Consider the following 19,396-nt stretch of genomic DNA (forward strand, 5'->3'; position numbering starts at 1 on the left):
ACAAATATCATCCTGAAATGTGTGATGTCGAGAGCACATCCGATGAGTAATTGTCCACTACTCTTGTGGTGCGGCATATAGTATATTACTGGTTGTAATCCAAGTCCAGCACGAGATAGTGGCGAAGTCAGGGCTAGGAATATCGTATGACAAGACCAAGTAATTTGAGAGCTGGCACCCCTTTGACGACTATACATGGAACGATTGGGAGGGTCAGTCGCTTTCGTTATCTTGGTGAATGGGTTCACCCCAATGGTAGAGACGGCACCTCCATCTCAGAAACGCGTAACAAACTCAACGCGGCATACCATCTGTCCCACAGTCTGTACAACAACAAGTGCATCTCGAAGAATACTAAGTTATGCCATTACAGAACTGCTGTCAGACCACAGTTTCTGTATGCCCCAGAGACCCTCTTGATGAACAGAAAAGGCACGATGGATGACCTGGAGAAATCCCAAAGACGTATTCTCAGAAAAATTCATGGCCGGAGATTGCTCCCAGATGAAACCTACCGATTGAAGTTGAAACGTCCCCTTAGAAAAATTATACATGACTGTGCTTAAACTGACACACAATATTTTTAGCGCAACGCAATCTGACTTTTAATAATCCCTACAAAAGAATGGCCCTGACTAACATTAAACTATGCCTTTCACAAATCACTTACCTCACAAAAATCTTCGTTACCCGAACTACTGCAATACAGCGAGCGCCACTACTGCCAGCTAAATAAAATATTCGAACTACTGAAGGCACTAACTACTGATAGGCATAGTCAGCAAATGAATGATTTTGATAGAGAACAAACAATGTATTTACCTTAATAGTGTTCAAAAGTCATTATATATATATATATATATATATATATATATATATATATATATATATATATATATATATATATATATCAGTTCATGATATCCAGTCTTATAAATTTACTGTCTCTTGTCCAGATCATCCGCTCTCAAAACTCCGCCATCTCACTCCCCACATCCACCACTGCTGGCGGCTCACCTCCAACTGCGCAACGTTACGCGCTGTTAACAGCCAACTGCCAAACACTACAATAGCCAACAACAATGCAAACCAGCCACAGACTGCACACAGCACAGCCAGTGATTTTCATACAGAGCGCTACGTGGCGTTACCAATATAAAAACCTAAACAGCCTACTTACAATGTCTAATTCTGAACTGATCAACAGTCAGTATCAGCCAACACCAGTATGCGACGTAGGAGGCTCAAGTTCTATGGGCACCTACAACGAATGAACAACAATAGGCTTACCAAGAAGATCTTACCATTGGTTAAAAGCTACAAGACTGGAAGACTGTGGATTAATGAAGCACTAAAGGACTTCGATTCGGCTGGGATGTCTTAACTGGAAGTAGAATGTCGTTCCAAATTTTGTGCTATGACAGAGTCTTGGACCCCACCACCTAGAGTCCCTAAACGTCGGAAGCCCCTTTCACAGGAGAGGAAGGAGAGATTTTCAGCAGGGCCCAAGAGATAGTGGGAACGGAAGAGAGCATCGAAGAAGAACTAGTCATAAGCGCTCCTTAGTGGCCTTAAATCAATAATAATTACTGGTTGTGAATAACGTCGATCGCTTCATTATTCATCGAGGTCTGTCTTGGCCTTTCCAAGCCTGTGCCTCGTCCTTGGTTCAAATGGCTCTGAGCACTGTGGGACTTAACTTCTGAGGTGGGTGTTGTATCCGCATGAAGTGTAGCCGCAGCCGTCTACGCTCGCCTTCGCTGCGTGAGAAATGCCAGGTCTGTGACAGCTTCAAGTTGGTCTTCTCGAAGGGTAGTTCCTTGGTTTTCCGTTTCGTGCCAGGTGTGACCACAATTACTTCTGACGGCCGGCTTCTTCGCACAGATACATCCGTTACATAACAGCCACGTAAACTTCTCTTGCGATTTTCTCGGGATTGCCAGAGTAGTGCACATTATGTTGTTTTAACGGTCTACTGAAGGTGCGCGCAGTTTGGAAGTCCATGATTCCTGCGTCGTGTCCTCCCCATGTTAGTAGGACTTGCGCCGGCGTGCGGCTTCCCAACAGTCGTTGATCGTGAGGAGTTGCTACAGGCAGCTGAATCGACTGCTCCGCGGTCCCTCATTTTGAGTGCACTACCGATCAGCGAGCGCCGACCGTGCCCCATCGTGGACGGGTCTCAACCGCAGCGGACACGGACTTCCAGACGTAGCTATCTCGCTACGTCACACTGTGCTAGGGCTTCATCACGAGACTTCCCACGGAGCTATTTGATAGTGTTATCTCTTCCTGTGACTCACATAAGTTCTGTACAATAGCCTGTAGTGTAATTCCCTCTAATGAAAAAAACCGCAATGATTTCCAGGATCGTCGAAAGAAAATAGTACGAAATCCGAAACTGGGAACAAAATCTAACTCATACGTACACGCAGTCCTCTACACCGAAGAACTAAGAGAAATTTCAATGGAAATCTTAAAATTCCCAGGAAACTTTCTTTCAACTAATTTCCTAAACTGTCAGAATTTCATCTTTAATATAAACATAAAAGATTCTTATCTGCAACACGAATGCATGTGGAACAGTCCTGCAGTGTTTTTAAACGAAATGTCGGTGTAGTAAAGCAGTGCTTGATAAAAAACTGCGTCATCTTTATTTTATTTGTTCTGGGTGAATGGAGGCCTAATGCTACTCAGGCAGAGGAACTGTAATGAGAGCGATGGCCTGACAAGAAAACATTATTGCAATTACTATTCTGATAAGTTATATTCTCTGTGGATTAGTAGCATTTCTACTCTCTCTTCAGTGGTGTACATTGTACTTACGGAAACCTTCAACTGAAAAGGTTGACTGAATTACCGGTGTGCATTTTCCTCGTGTTCCCATTTGTTTACTGTCAACTGTGGCAAATGGACGACTTACGTTGTCCCAGGTTATCTACGCTGTGTGCTACTAGAGGAGAGAGTCAGTTAGTTTTGTGTTACGTTTTCAATAACGTCATATTGATGTGAATGCTACGGTGTGATACGTTTTTGAGCAGGTCGTGAGGAGAGGAAGCGGATTACCGGACAAAAAATACAGGATGTTATTTAAAAAGACATACTGGTGATCATATCTTCGTAACGAAGAAAGTTGCAAGAAAGGCTGGTTAATGTCTCTCTAGTAGCTAAACAACAGTTACTGCATACTTTTTTTTTGCTACTGGGCAAAAAGTTATTTCAGTGGTCAAGACGAAAAAGAGACGCACCACAAAGGAATTATCCGAATGGGACGGAAATCGGTAAATGTTACGTAAATGTAGAGACAAATAAATGATTACCATTCAAAAAAGCTTGATGAATTAAAGAGAAAGAGCTTCACAAATTGAGCGAGTCGATAACGCGTTGGTCCACATCTGGACCTTATGCGAGCAGTTATTCGGCTTGGCACCGACTGGCAGAGTTGCTGGATGCTCTCCTGAGGGACGTCGCGCCAAATTCTGTCCAATTAGACCCTCAAATCTCGAGCGGGTTGGAGGGCCCTTTCCATAATGCTCCAAACGTTCTTAATTTGGGAGGGATCCGGCAAACTTGCTGGCCAAAGTAGGGTTTAGCAAGCAGAAAGAAAAGCAGTAGAAATGCTCGCCGTGTGCGAGCGCGCATTGTCTTGCTGAAATGTAAGTCAAGGATGGCTGGTTGGGTTGTTTTTGGGGGAGCAGCCAGACAGCGATGTCATCGGTCTCATCGAATTAGGGAAGGAAGGGGAAGGAAGTGGGCCATTGTGGTGTGCGTACTGTAAGACCTACAGAACACACTCCATCGGATTACTTGACTTGTCGCTCTAACCAAGTAGGCGAGTGTCAGACATGTGTCTCGTGATCTTATCGTGGCGTGTTTATCTTCTGCCGTTAGGTCAGACGATAGAAATGCCACTTGCACGCTTAGAGTAGCAGATTGACGGTGACCAACTTTAAACAGAACTTGATTAATTTTCACACACATTTATTAGAATAATAAAAATCATAGAAATTACTTATCTTGATTCTGGATGCTGTTTACAATCGACAATCTGAAGTTCCTTTGGTCTTGGTACGTTAATCTTATTCTCACAAATCTCTGATACTTGACAAAGTGTCTATTCATTTAACTTCATGACTATGTACAGGAATATGATAATCTTATTAGGTGCAGACTGAAACTTGACTATAGACTGGTTGAAATGGTTCAAATGGCTCTGAGCACTATGCGACTTAACTTCTGAGGTCATCAGTCGCCTAGAACTTAGAACTAATTAAACCTAACTAACCTAAGGACATCACACACATCCATGCCCGAGGCAGGATTCGAACCTGCGACCGTAGCGGTCACGCGGTTCCAGACTGAAACACCTAGAATCGCACAGCCACACCGGCCGGCGACTATAGATTGGTACAGACAAATGTAGAACTCGTACAGACTGGTACAGACTAATGCAGACTGGTACTGACTGGTGCAGACAAATGCAGACTGACTAATCGGAGGTCTGTACACTCGTTATAATACCTCGCGCGTTCACGTATCACTGCGCGAGTGTGATCCGCGAGGAGAAAAGGTTCTACGTTAGCAGCAATGTCATTGGCTGCGTTACATATTAATACGCGGATCGGCGAAAGCAGAATTCGGTCCGTCTCTATGGCAGCGCCATTTCGTAGTGCGGAGACGGACGAGCGCTGCGCCTGCGCTGTTGTGCTCAGCGGGGCGCGCTCTAGTGGGAAAGTTGTGTACGCGCTGACTACGCGTAACTATGTACACAACAGCCGTGCCCTTTTAAAGGAACCATCCCGGCATTTGCCTGGAGCGATTTAGGGAAATCAAGGAAAACCTAAATCAGGATGGCCGGATGTGGGATTGAATCGTCGTCCTCCCGAATGGGAAACGATGGCTGGCCATGTAGGCAACAAAACGGCGCGTAAATTGTCGTCGGCGTACCGCTCTGGTGTAAGAGCGCCGCTGACGACAACCAAACGGCTGTGAGGAGTGTTCGCTAGTCATCGGGGTTCAGTTCGAAGTGGGACTCATCACCGAATACAATTCAGTTCCATTCAATGAGATTCCAGGTATTTCCTACATGGTGTCCAGAAAAGGACTCCCTGATTTCAAAATTAAATATCTCGAAAACAAAGATCGATAGAGGAATGCAGTAAACGGTATGTTTATTGTGAAAGCTGTAAGAAGTTCATACAGCAGTTTGAAATAATAGTTACAAAAGCTGCTAACAGATGGCGCTGTACGCTGTACAGCTCATATCAGCATACATAAGTGAAATAATCGTATGAAAACAATCTTTGCAAACAATCACATCACAATGTTTTCAAAATGTTCACCATTGGCACTACAGAGGTGGCGCAAACGAAGAATGAAATTCGTCATCCCATTTCGTAGTGTCTCAACCGAAATGGATTCACATGCCACAGAGATCGCCGATTCAAGCTCGTCCAGCGTGGCGGGATGCTTCGGGTAGACCATGTCTTTCACTGTGCCCCACAAAAAAAAAGTCACAGGGAGTCAAATCCGGCGAATATGGAGGCCAATCCAAGCCAGCACCAGTAAATTTGGGATTTTCCAAAGCAATGACTCGATTCCCGAAGTATTCCTCAAGAAAGCGAAACACTTGTTCGGTCCGATGTGGTCGGGCTCCATCTTGCATAAACCATTCAGTACCTGGTCGATCCTCTAACGCTTGCTGTGTGGCAACAAATTGTTCCAAAATTGCAACGTAACGTGCACCAGTGACCGTTTCTCGAATGAAAAAATGGCCAATAATGCCTCTGCTGCATACTGCAGCCCACACAGTAACTTTAGGAGAATACAGGGGTTTCGCTTCACACCAATATGGCTTTTCGGAACCCCAAAATCGCCAGTTCTGCTTATTCACGTATCCATTCAGGTGGAAGTGTGCTTCATCTGTAAACCAGATGCAGCCAACATCAAATCCTTCACTATCAATCATTGTGAGCATGTGATTAGCAAAGGCAACCCTTTGTTGCACAGCTCGTACGGGTATGGCCTGGTGCATTTGAATTTGGAATGGAAACATGTGTAGGCTCTTTCTGAGTATTTTCTGCGTGCTGGAACGCTTCAGACCAGTCTCAGATGCAGTTCTACGGACGGATGACATTGGATTTCGCTGAATAATTTCAGAAACTGTGGCGATATTTTCAGGCGTAACTGCGGTTTGCTTGCGGCCAACATGCCCCACTAGATCATCAGTTACGCTGCCTGTTCGTTGAAATTTTGCGAAGAGCGTACGAATGGTTTTCGTATCGGCTCCTTTTGGAACATTAAATCGTGCTTGAAAACGTCGCCTTGTTGCCGTAGGACTCTCTTCTAACCTGTGGTACTCTAGAACCAGAAAAACGCGCTGTTCAATGGAGTACATGGCTTTAATCTCTTCCTTCGGTACGCTAACCTCCTTTCACGTTTCAATAGTGGAACTGATCGCTCTGGGCTTCGGATCACTATTTATACTAGGCATTACGTATGGCGATTACAGCGCCATCTGTTAGCAGCTTTTGTAACTATTATTTCAAACTGCTGTATAAACTTCTTACAACTTTCACAATAAACATACCGTTTACTGCATTCCTCTATCGACCGTTGTTTTCGAGATATTTAATTTTGAAATCAGGGAGTCCTTTTCTGGACACCCTGTATATGAGGAGCGTAGAGACGGTTCGTTATTCGTTGTTCACTAACAAGGGAACATCCCCATCGCACCCCCCTCCGATTTAGTTATAAGTTGGGACAGTGGATAGGCCTTGAAAAACTGAACACAGATCAATCGAGAAAACAGGAAGAAATTCTATGGAACTATGAAAAAATAAACAAAATATACAAACTGAGTAGTTCATGCTCAAGATAGGCAACATCAAGGAGCATCTGATCTTAGGAGCGTCGTGGTCCCGTGGTTAGCGTGAGTAGCTCTGGAACGAGATGCCCTTGGTTCAAGTCCTCCCTCGACGGAAAATTTTACTTTCTTTATTTTCGCAAAGTTATGATCTGTCCGTTCGTTCATTGACGACTCTGTTCACTGTAATAGGTTTAGTGTCTGTATTTTGCGACCGCTCCGCAAAACCGTGCGATTAGTTGACGAAAGGACGTGCCTCTCCAATGGGAACCGAAAACATTTGATCGCAAGGTCATAGGTCAACCGATTCCTCCACAGGAAAACACGTCTGATATATTCTATACGACACTGGTGACAGCATGTGCGTCACATGACAGGAATATGTTGTCGACCCACCTAACTAGTACACTTGGCGAATGGGTAAAATGATTCTTCTACCTTGCCCGATTTAGGTTTTCTTGTGGATGTGATAATGTCTCCCAAAAAAGTGATGAAAACATAATAGTTTGTCACATAAACTGAAAACTAAAAGTTAAAATTTTCACTCGAGAGAAGATTTGAACCAAGGACCTCTCTTTTCGCAGCTCGTCACGCTAACCACTTGACCACGGCGATCCTCAGCTCGAACTGTCCTTAATATTCCCTATCTTGCGCATGGACTACTCAGTTTGTATATTTTGCTTATTTTTTCATAGTTCCACACAACTTCTTCCTGTTTTCTCGATCGATCACTGTTCAGTTTTTCAAGGCCTATCCACTGTGCCAACTTATAACTAAACCTGAGGGGGGTGCGATGGGGAGGTTCCCTTGTAAGAATGGCCACACCGCTGCTGCAGTCTGCCCTGCAGTAGATGCTCCGAGTTATATCGAGAGTTTAACGTCTTACATGAGCCTTAATTAGCACTCGTTCCTCGTTACTTCAGCTGACGCAGCGGAATGTTGCTTTCCTCTAGAGGCAGCAGGATAAGATAACCGAGGAGAAAACAGGAGAGCTGTAACAGAGAGTCGAGGCGATGCTTTTCACTGCGGCCGCAGGGCACTTGCTGTCCGCGCACGAAGTAGAACGGCGTCCACTCGGCGGCGGGGAAAGTGCAGCGAGGGAGTAGACCACTAACACGGGCGAAAGGGGCCGACTGGAGGCTGCACGACCAGTGGGGAGGGCCACGGAGGAACGCCGTCACCTCAGCTACCTCAGCAGTCTGGTCTACTCGGTCACATCCTCCGAGTAAGGCGTATAGTGCTCGTCGATCGTGTGGCCAGGTCGCTGGCTCCCAAAAGGCAACCTGTCTTCTCAAAACATCATCAGTGAGCAATGAAACTCCATCAGGGTAACAGACATCGCTCTTTATTCGCACGAAGTAATGGCCGCTATCGACAGGGGATCTCAAATTGATTCCGTATTTCTAGATTTCCGGAAAGCTTTTGACACCGTTCCTCACAAGCGACTTCTAATCAAGCTGCGGGCCTATGGGGTGTCGTCTCAGTTGTGCGACTGGATTCGTGATTTCCTGTCAGGAAGGTCGCAGTTCGTAGTAATAGACGGCAAATCATCGTGTAAAACTGAAGTGATATCAGGTGTTCCCCAGGGGAGCGTCCTGGGACCTCTGCTGTTCCTGATCTATATAAATGACCTGGGTGACAATCTGAGCAGTTCTCTTAGGTTGTTCGCAGATGATGCTGTAATTTACCGTCTAGTAAGGTCATCCGAAGACCAGTAACAGTTGCAAAGCGATTTAGAAAAGATTGCTGTATGGTGTGGCAGGTGGCAGTTGACGCTAAATAACGAAAAGTGTGAGCTGATCCACATGAGTTCCAAAAGAAATCCGTTGGAATTCGATTACTCGATAAATAGTACAATTCTCAAGGCTGTCAATTCAACTAAGTACCTGGGTGTTAAAATTACGAACAACTTCAGTTGGAAAGACCACATAGACAATATTGTGGGGAAGGCGAGCCAAAGGTTGCGTTTCATTGGCAGGACACTTAGAAGATGCAACAAGTCCACCAAAGAGACAGCTAACACTACACTCGTTCGTCCTCTGTTAGAATATTGCTGCGCGGTGTGGGATCCTTACCAGGTGGGATTGACGGAGGACATCGGAAGGGTGCAAAAAAGGGCAGCTCGTTTTGTATTATCACGTAATAGGGGAGAGAGTGTGGCAGATATGATACGCGAGTTGGGATGGAAGTCATTAAAGTAAAGACGTTTTTCGTCGCGGCGAGATCTATTTACGAAATATCGGTCACCAACTTTCTTTTCCGAATGCGAAAATATTTTGTTGAGCCCAACCTACATAGGTATGAATGATCATCAAAATAAAATAAGAGAAATCAGAGCTCTAACAGAAAGGTTTAGGTGTTCGTTTTTCCCGCGCGCTGTTCGGGAGTGGAATGGTAGAGAGATAGTATGATTGTGGTTCGATGAACCCTCTGCCAAGCACTTAAATGTGAATTTCAGAGCAATCATGTAGATATAGATGTAGATGTACATGTTCGTAGGAGAAGTTAGTTGCATTTATGACACGACTATGTTGGCCGGCAGAGTGACATCAGGTAATATTAAGGTTCTATTTTTTAAAAATGTGGATCAGTTGATTTCAGTCATAGATAATAGCTCGTCTCTCATGAAATAATATGTCAACTCACACCCTAATGAAAATAAAACTTAGAAAAATGATTAAAATCGGTCAGGTAGATGCGGTGCACAATGACATGGAGCTGTAAGAACTCAGAAAAGTTTTAGACACGATAGACCTACACTTGTTGTGTATGTAGGAACTATATTCCTGAAATGAGACATTATCCCACATGTCAGGTGGGACACAGATGATAGCATCAGGGTGTCATCCAATAGATGAGATTGTGATGCTCGATAAGAGCATAATAGTCACAAAGATACATCAACCGTATGAAGAACAAGCGTGCATCCCAAACTCAAACTGCACATGTGTAGCCAGACGTTATTTGGCGTATTGTATGTAGAGAGCTTATATATATATATATATATATATATATATATATATATATATATAGAGAGAGAGAGAGAGAGAGAGAGAGAGAGAGAGAGGGTGGAATTGTGATATAGACGCTGATTGGCTGAGAGCTCGGAACGTCACTTTCTAGTTGCCTTGTGTTTACTGTGTTTTCCCTGGCCTAATATATTTAAGGGTAGAAATATAGTAAGTCTTGGTCCACTTCTGTGTTCCCTTGTCGGCCCATTTTATGTGATGTAATCTTGAAAAAAAAAAAAGACAAAAAAGTCATGCTGGAAGTCTGCTGTGTAGATTGTGTCATCAGATTTTCACCCCAATTTTTGTAGACTAAATTTTGATTGATAAGGGATATAGAAAAAATTCGGGTTATTCTGCTATTGACCGTAAAACTGTAGTGAAGTTTGGTTTGTAACGTTAGTATTTCCAAAGACCTCACGTCCAATGGTCAATCTATTGCACTCCTTTTTCGTCAGTTACCGCTTCCTCCATTTCTGGTTCTGATTTGCTAATGTCAAAAATTCAATTCGCATCTTCTATAGCAATACAATTTACAAAGTGTAATTTATTTATGCCCTGACTTTTTAATTCCTGTATAGTGACATTCAGAGGGCAAATTATTGGTTATGGTAAATGAAGAGCGGCGAACATAAATCTGACGACGGAAATTTTGCTAGTGTGTACAACAAGAATAGCATTTCAACGAGGACTACATTTTAAACAGTACCAGTATATATGCCAAGAAATGGTGCAAGGCTGGTAGCACCACTGGACCATCATCTCTTGAAACAAGGAAAGAATGGCGGTCTCGTGCGCGGAAGCTCGTCTCTGATATAACTGAGTTCCACGATAAATGTTGATACATGCGAAAAATGTGGCGTAATGTTGCCCACCGCCACCGGAGGTGTGAAGGACGCTGGAACCAGGAGATCCAGTAGGTGGGATGTAAGGGAATCACCCCCGCTACGCCATTGCTTGTACATCGTGGCTAGGAGCGCCGTCGCTCGGCAGTGAACATTCGTCAGTCCGAGTCCCCCCTTGTCCGTAGGGAGCGTGAGCGTGGCGTACCGCACATTGAGGGGCGATCCAATCATCACAAAATAGTCTAGTGCTGATTGAAGTCGACGTCCGAGCGTGAGTGGTAGGGGCAGGATCTGCGAAATATGCACCATTCGAGAAACCACATAAGTGTTCAGATACTCGACTCGTTGCAAAGGATCAAGGCGCCGTAAGAGATGTTGTCGGACCATGGTACGTGTTGTCTGTAAAATACGTCGGTAGTTAACTGCCGCAGTATGTTTTACAGGTGAGATAAAGTCTATGCCGAGATATCGGAATCGTTGCACATAAGGAAACGGACTGATTTCTTCCGGCGTAAGGCCCCTTCCAACCGGCATTGCCGCCGATTTGTTCATGTTCACTGCACTACCCGCCGTCACACTGTGGTCCAACAACAGTTCAAGGACCGTCTTCACCTCTTGCTCAGAACAAATGAGCAGCAGGAGGTCGTCCGCATAGGCACGACATTTGAAGGTATAGCCCCGTAGTTCCAACCCAGAAAGAGAATTTGTTAGCCTCCCAATTAATGGTTCCAACGCTATCGGGAACAGTAGCATCGAAAGACAGCACCCCTGGCGAATGGATCGTCGAATTTGAATGGGTCCTGCTATACGCCCATTAACCTGTACCAAGGATTGTGCGCCCCCATAAATCCTTCTAATGAGACCAGTAAAACAATCAGGAAATCCCTTTTGTTCCAATATAGCGTACAGATAGTTGTGGCGCACCTTATCAAAAGCACTGTCAAAATCAACCGCCACCATCGCCGCTTTAAGCCGGCACTCCTCCGCTAGCGCTATCACATCACGGCATTCGCCAGCAGCTATTTGCACATTCACCGATCCACCCGGTGTCGTCTGTTCTGGAGAGAGAACGCTACGAATTAACATACGACATCGGGACGCTAGCAACCGTGCAAAGATCTTATAGTCGGCATTAAGCAGGGTGATGGGGCGATAATGTCTGACCATAATCCCTGGCTTCGGTTTATGTACTGGCACCAAGCGGCCTTTCATAAAAGCCGGTGGAATAGGCGCATCGGAATTTAACATCTCGTTGTACATTTCCGTCCATCGCGGTGCCATTTCGTTGCGAAATTCTCGATAAAATTCAGCAGGAAGCCCATCAATGGCTGGGGACCGATTCAACGCACCTTGTGCGATCGCATCATGTACTTCCTCACAGCTAATGGCTTCCAGTAAGGTTCCCGCGGCTTCCACCGTCAGTGTAAGGGAAACGTGCGTGGCTATACGGTCGAGGTCATCGACAGAGGCTGCTTCTTCCCGATAGATGTGTTGGTAATGGTCGACAAATGCTGAGACAATGTCCGCTTGACGCGTCACTCTTCGGTCTTCGCGGGTAATTAATTCCCGTACCAAAACGCGTCGTCGGTGCTTTCGTTCATTCACGACGTGGTGCATGGAAGGAATCTCGTGCCTTACCGTATCGTGACATCTGGCGCGCACCACGGTTCCCTGAAGATGTTTCCGAGCTAAAGCTACTAGTTTAGCTTTTATCCTTTTGCGTTAGATCCAGACGTCCTGTCTCGGCGGACCATCATCCAGGTCGCGCAGCGCTGCAAAATAAAAGTCGGTCGTACGGAGGCGCCATTCTGCCATCTCCTTGCTATATGAGATGAACGTACGGGGAAGCGCCGGTTTAGCACAAGTAAGACACCAATCAAGCATCGTCGCATACGTTCCAACCCTTCGCTCACACATCGTCCATGTCTCAAGGATCCGTTGACGGCATTCAGGATCATGTAGATGTTGAATGTTTAGTTTCCACGGGCCACACTGTTCCACACCTCTCTACGGGGAAGAAGCACCGAACAGATGTAAGCGCTGTGATCGGAAAATGCCAATGGCCAGCGTTCCGCGTCCTGGACATCATTTGCATGAGCCCGTGAGATATAAATGCGATCTAATCTGCTCGCCGAATGACTTGTCACATAGGTGTATCCCGGTGCATCTCTATGTCGTAATTCCCACGTGTCACTAAGTACAAGGTCGTTGACAACGATTCGCAACTCCTGGCTGATGTTTGCTTGCGGCCATTGGTCTTTCTGGCTGAGAACACAGTTGAAATTTCCACCAATTATTACACATTAATAACGTCCATGGAATAGTGGGGCAATGTCTTCTGCATAAAATCGCGCCCTTTCCCGCCGCCGATTATTTCCCGACGGTGCATAAAGATTGATGATGCGTGTCCCAAACGTCGTGAAAGCCATTCCCCTGGCCGACGGAAGGTAACACACGTTTTCCACTGGGAAGCCATCTCGCACGTGAACTGCCACCCCACTCCCATCGTGATCTCCATGTGACGAATAGGATTGGTAGCCTGCGATTTATGGGAGTTTAGCTATTTGGACTTCCTGCAGCAACGCAAAATCCACATCAGATGCCCAAATCGTTTCCTTCAGTAGGTGTATTTTGGCCGGTGAACGCACGTCATTTATATTTAATGTCGCAATACGGTTCGCATGGCGTTGAATCCCACTCTGTCGAGGTGCAACACATCTCCCTGTATCGGCGCTGGGGGCTGAGTTAGAAGACGTTCTCCCGTCCCTTCACCTTCAGCAATTATTAGGCCGTCTTCGTGAGTACCGGCTGCCTCTGTACGGCGTCCGGCGCCTCCTCAATATCGTCATACCACGTCTTTTCAGGCAGTGATATATTCGTGTCCATAGCCACAGCATCTGCGTCTGGAGAGCCAACTGGCTGTGATTCCACTTCATCATCACCACGTCCCGGTACCATCAATGTGACAGACCGCTGTGGGTCTGATCGAACAGTTCCCAGTGCCTCATCCTGTTTCGTAGAGGCTGTTGTGTCGTCTTGGTCCACAGGCACATCGTCGTCGGGGCATGGGGGGGGGGGGGGGGCGTCCCAAGGAGATGTCGTGCGACGCCGCCGTTTCCTCCTTTTCGGGGAACGTTGTTTGCGTGACCTTCCTTCCGTGTCCTCAGATTATAGGGAATCACGGCTGCCCGACAGAAAAGCATCCGTAGGAACTGGAAGTGTTTCGAGTCCCATCGTTGTACTTGGCGGGAGTTCGGTCGAAACTGATGTGCCGGCCGTGGTGGCCGAGCGGTTCTAGGCGCTACAGTCTGGAACCGCGCGACCGCTACGGACGCAGGTTCGAATCCTGCCTCGGGCATGGATGTGTGTGACGTCCTTAGGTTAGTTAGGTTTAAGTAGTTCTAAGTTCTAGGGGACTGATGACCTCAGAAGTTAAGTCCCATAGTGCTCAGAGCCATTTTTGAAACTGTTGTGGTCGTCACAGAGTGCGTTCCAGACGGAACAGCATCCGTAGTAGCTGGAGCTGCTTCGTGTACTTATCGGTGTGCTTGGTGGGAGTTCGGTCTCATCTGATGTTGTCGCCGTAGATTGTGTGCTCCATGGAGCAGCATCCTCTGTCATCCCGACGTCTGCTACAAGGTTTCGGAGAGTGCCCATCTTGATCTTCCATCGGGGCTGTGTCCTTTCGGTCATCAGCGGACGCAGTGAGGGCTTTGGCATAGGTGCTCGGTAGTACTGTCATCGCCGGCGACGGCTCCCGCACATCTGAAGGCAGTTGCGTAATCCGCCGTTGCATACGGTTCGACCTGAAGTGTCCCTCCTGGCCACAGACAGAACATGTACGTGGTTGACCATCGTAAGTAACCACCGCCCAACAACCACCAATTGTCAGATAGGACGGTACATGCTTCTGAAGATCAATAGTGATCTGTCGCACTCCGTTAAGAACGGGGTACGTGGCGAATTGTGTCCAGCTTTCTGCCGTGTGACCATGTACCGTGCCGTATGGCTTAAAAGCCTTGGTAACTTCGTCAGCCGGGAGCTCAAATGGCAGCTCAAAAACACGTATTGTCCGTACACCCGGACCAGCATGTTCTACAGTAACAGTGCCGACATTCCCGTCACCATGGAAAAATAGGAGACCTGCTTTTGTCGCCTGTAGAATTCTCTCACACGCCGCGTCATTTACCATCTTGATATACGCCGTGAGACTAATGAGGGACAGGTGTATTCCGACAATATCGTTTCGCGGTATCTTGACTTCCTCTCGAATGAATCGCTCCACTGCTAAAGCCTTTGGTCGTTCGTAGTCTTTGCAGAAATTGAATCGTAATGTAGTTTTCCTGTACTTGTTCGCCATGATCGTTGTTACTAGCCCGCGAGCAGAGGAAATCCACAAGTAAACAAAACTCGCACACGCCGCACAGGCGGAAGTATCGGACCTCCGCTTCGCACGGCCGCAAGCGCCGAACTACCACTTAGCCACATTGAACAACGGTAACGTGGGCCTCAATTCTTGTATTATTACGTAGACGAACGTATGCTGGCTTGGTTGCCAAACGGTGCTGCGTAATTCATAAATGCGTGATAGTTTGGAAGCTTTCCCATATACGGCGTCACATAATTGCTTTCAATTGTTACTTGAAAGTTGTAAACACGTTTCGATAATTACTAACCAAACCATTTTTGGGAAAAAAAATACACAAAGTCAGTAGTAACGTCAGTTCACACTCATGTAACATACGTAAGCAGAGCCGATGTCTTGATATTTAATGATCTTGAAACTCTTATTTGTATAGAAATAACAAGTATTTTGAGAGAATATTGACCGAAAACGTTTTTCTTTGATGTAATCATTCACAGTAACAACCTAACCTAACCATATTTCTAACAAAGAAAAATAGTCTACTTTGAACTCACTTTCCAACCGGATGCGTCCTCTGGTGATTCTTTGGTAACATAATGACTAAATCCAAAGCTAAAACCGCTAAATACGTTTAAAATATCAAATTATAGGTGTACATAAACAACAGCTCACCGATCGACAGGACCAGACCGAAATCCAAAACCTCTCGGTACAATTGTCGTAAAATCGGTGGGAGGACCGTTCGGTAACAAGTCTCAGAAGCTTACTGAATAGGATATTTCGATAAAGAACCGAAAATGACGTCACTACCGAGACTATCCTACTATACCGATCGGTATAAACGATACAGAATAGGGCCGCAGTCAGAACCATGATGGAAAAAGAAAAAGGAGCTGGCTGTACTGCACGCAGCGGTACTGACCTGCGGCGGCGGCCCTGAGGAAGGCGTGCTGCCCGGCCGCCCTGTGCGCCCTTCGCAGGGAGCCCAGCTTGTCGGCCGGCGCGCCCGACGCGACGAGCCGCACGTAGCAGCACGTGATGACGGCGGCGCCGCCCGCGTGGCACCACACCAGCACGTACCACTGCAACACACAGCGAACCACACCTGCAGTCGTCTGCTGCTCCAGAAGACGCTTACCTGGCCAGCTGTCCGGCAGTTGCGTCTTTGCCACCTTGTTGTTGTTATTGTAGTCTTCAGTCCTGAGACTGGTTTGATGCAGCTCTCCATGCTACTCTATCCTGTGCAAGCTTCTTCATCTCCCAGTACCTACTGCAGCCTACATCCTTCTGAATCTGCTTAGTGTATTCATCTCTTCGTCTCCCTCTACGATTTTTATCCTCCACGCTGCCCTCCAGTACCAAATTGATGATCCCTTGATGCCTCAGAACATGTCCTACCAACCGGTCCCTTCTTCTAGTCAAGTTGTGCCACAAACTCCTCCCCAATTGTATTCAATACCTCCTCATTAGTTATGTGATTTATCCATCTAATCTTCAGCATTCTTCTGTAGCACCACATTTCGAAAGCTTCTATTCAGCTCTTGTCTAAACTATTTATCGTCCACGTTTCACTTCCATACATGGCTACACTCCATACAAAAACTTTCAGAAACGACTTCCTGACACTTAAATCAATGCTTGATGTTAACAAATTTCTCTTCTTCAGAAACGCTTTCCTTGCCATTGCCAGTCTACATTTTAATTCTCTTTACTTCGACCATCATCAGTTATTTTGCTCCCCTAATAGCAAAACTCCTTTACTACTTTAAATGTCTTATTTCATAATCTAATTCCCTCAGCGTCACCCGATTTAATTCGACTACATTCCATTATCCTCGTTTAGCTTTTGTTGATGTTCATCTTATACCCCCTTTCAAGACACTGTCCATTCCGTTCAGCTGCTCTTCCAAGTCCTTTGCTGTCTCTGACAGAATTACAATGTCATCGGCAAACCTCAAAGTTGTTATTTCTTCTCCGTGGATTTTAATACCTACTCCGAACTTTTCTTTTGTTTCCTTTACTGCTTGCTCAATATACAGATTGAATAGCATCGGGGAGAGGCTACAACCCTGTCTCACTCCCTTCCCAACCACTGCTTCCCTTTCATGCCCCTCGACTCTTATAACTGCCATCTGGTTTCTGTACAAATTGTAAACAGCCTTTCGCTCCCTGTATTTTACCCCTGCCACCTTCAGAATTTGAAAGAGAGTATTCCAGTCAACATTGTCAAAAGCTTTCTCTAAGTCGACAAATGCTAGAAACGTAGGTTTGCCTTTCCTTAATCTAGCTTCTAAGATACGTCGTGGGGTCAGCATTGCCTCACGTGTTCCAACATTTCTACGGAATCCAAGCTGATCTTCCCCGAGGTCGGCTTCTACCAGTTCTTCCATTCGTCGCTAAAGAATTCGCGTTAGTATTTTGCAGCTGTGACTTATTAAACTGATAGTTCGGTAATTTTCACATCTGTCAACACCTGCTTTCTTTGGGATTGGAATTACTATATTCTTCTTGAAGTCTGAGGTAATTTCGCCTGTCTCACACATCTTGCTCACCAGATGGTAGAGTTTTGTTAGGCCTGGCTCTCCTAAGGCTGTCAGTAGTTCTAATGGTATGTTGTCTACTCCCGGGGCCTTGTTTCGACTTAGGTCTTTCAGTGCTCTGTCAAACTCTTCACGCAGTATCATATCTCCCATTTCATTTTCATCTACCTCCTCTTCCATTTCCATAATATTGTCCTCAAGGACATCACCCCTGTATAGACCCTCTATATACTCCTTCCACCTTTCTGCTTTCCCTTGTTTGCTTAGAACTGGGTTTCCATCTGAGCTCTTGATATTCATGCAAGTGGTTCTCTTTTCTCCAAAGGCCTCTTTAATTTTCCTGTAGGCAGTATCTATCTTATCCCTAGTGAGATAAGCCTCTACGTCCTTACATTTATTTGTCCTCTAGCCATCCCTGCTTAGCCATTTTGCACTTCCTGTCGATCTCATTTTTGAGACGTTTGTATTCCTTTTTGCCTGCTTCATTTACTGCATTTTTGTATTTTCTCCTTTCATCAATTAAATTCAGTATCTCTTCTGTTATCCACCTTTTTACTTTGATGGAAAAATGGCGTCCAAAACATTTTGACAACATCTCCTTTCCGACTCATTTTATGAAAATTACCAGAGAGGAAAATTAGAACACCCTTTTAGATGTTTCCAGTTAACTCAAGAGTTATTGTCGAAATACTGCATACGAAGTACATGAAATGATTACACTAGTCTGCATTTGAAAACTTTTTATCACATGATTGGTTGAAAGTAGATGTTCTTGAATCAACTTTTTATGCTGATTCTAGAAATAACTACCGTTTTGTCTATCAGGTCAGGTTTTTACACAAAATAAGAAGTAATATTTTGATAATTTTCACTTATAAGACCACAAATATATTCTAACACCATTTAAAAAATGTAATACATTTAAAAATACTCCTCAGAACTCCCCTAATTTGTTTCATTTTTACCTTGTGTCAGTAGTGTTCCATAAGTATTTAAAATTACTCTTCTTTCACTTTGTTGTAGATGCTTGTATATGACGATGACTGTGCCTCTTCAACATCCAACGGTAGTCGGCCAGCGCAGCGGCTGTCCAGTGCCACTGGTACCTCCTCTTAATATGTCGGTGAAAACGTCCACTCTGCTCTTCAATATAATGTCCAAAATTTGCGGAAAGTAGTCGATATGTGCGTATAGAAAGTGCACTTTCACACTCATTTAACAACCCATCTTCTTGTAACATTTTTCAGCAATGGTCTTGGCCGGCCGGAGTGGCTGAGCGGTTCTAGGCGCTACAGTCTGGAACGGCGCGACCGCTACGGTCTTAGGTTCGAATCCTGCCTTGACCATGGATGTGTGTGATGTCCTTAGGTTAGTTAGGTTTAAGTAGTTCTAAGTTCTAGGGGACTGATGACCTCAGCAGTTAAGTCCCATAGGGCTCAGAGCCATATGAACCATTTTGAACCAATGGTCTTGTAATTACGATGTTAAACATTCCATAGAAAGTTCTCAGTAAGTGATCGGAAGGAAGTCATCAACCGTGTTCTCTTTTCTTTATTGTCGTCTCAGAATCTTCATCCTTCACCAATTCTTTAAATTTGAGGACTAAAAAAGAATTCCAGCTTTCAATTCATCTCAAGTGGCGAAGGGAAATTTCTTGAAAAGGTACTGGATGTAGGGTCCATCCTGTGGTAGAGCCTTTACAAATTACATCATCATGCCCAATTTTATCTGTAGAGGTGGAAGCAAGACTTTTTTTGCTCTACAAGCGGTTCGTG

At 45.3% G+C, this 19,396-nt stretch overlaps 1 protein-coding gene across 1 annotated transcript in view; it reads right to left on the reverse strand.

The window, feature by feature from the left end:
• LOC126199674 (uncharacterized) overlaps nucleotides 1-19,396 on the reverse strand; it is a 439,743-nt gene that overhangs the window by 95,101 nt on the left and 325,246 nt on the right. Inside the window, exon 4 of the mRNA XM_049936602.1 lies at nucleotides 16,004-16,163. Coding sequence (XP_049792559.1) covers nucleotides 16,004-16,163 — 160 coding nt within the window. The remainder of the gene's footprint in view (nucleotides 1-16,003; nucleotides 16,164-19,396) is intronic.

Source organism: Schistocerca nitens, chromosome 8, assembly GCF_023898315.1.
Source record: "Schistocerca nitens isolate TAMUIC-IGC-003100 chromosome 8, iqSchNite1.1, whole genome shotgun sequence".
NCBI classification, from domain to species: domain Eukaryota; kingdom Metazoa; phylum Arthropoda; class Insecta; order Orthoptera; family Acrididae; genus Schistocerca; species Schistocerca nitens.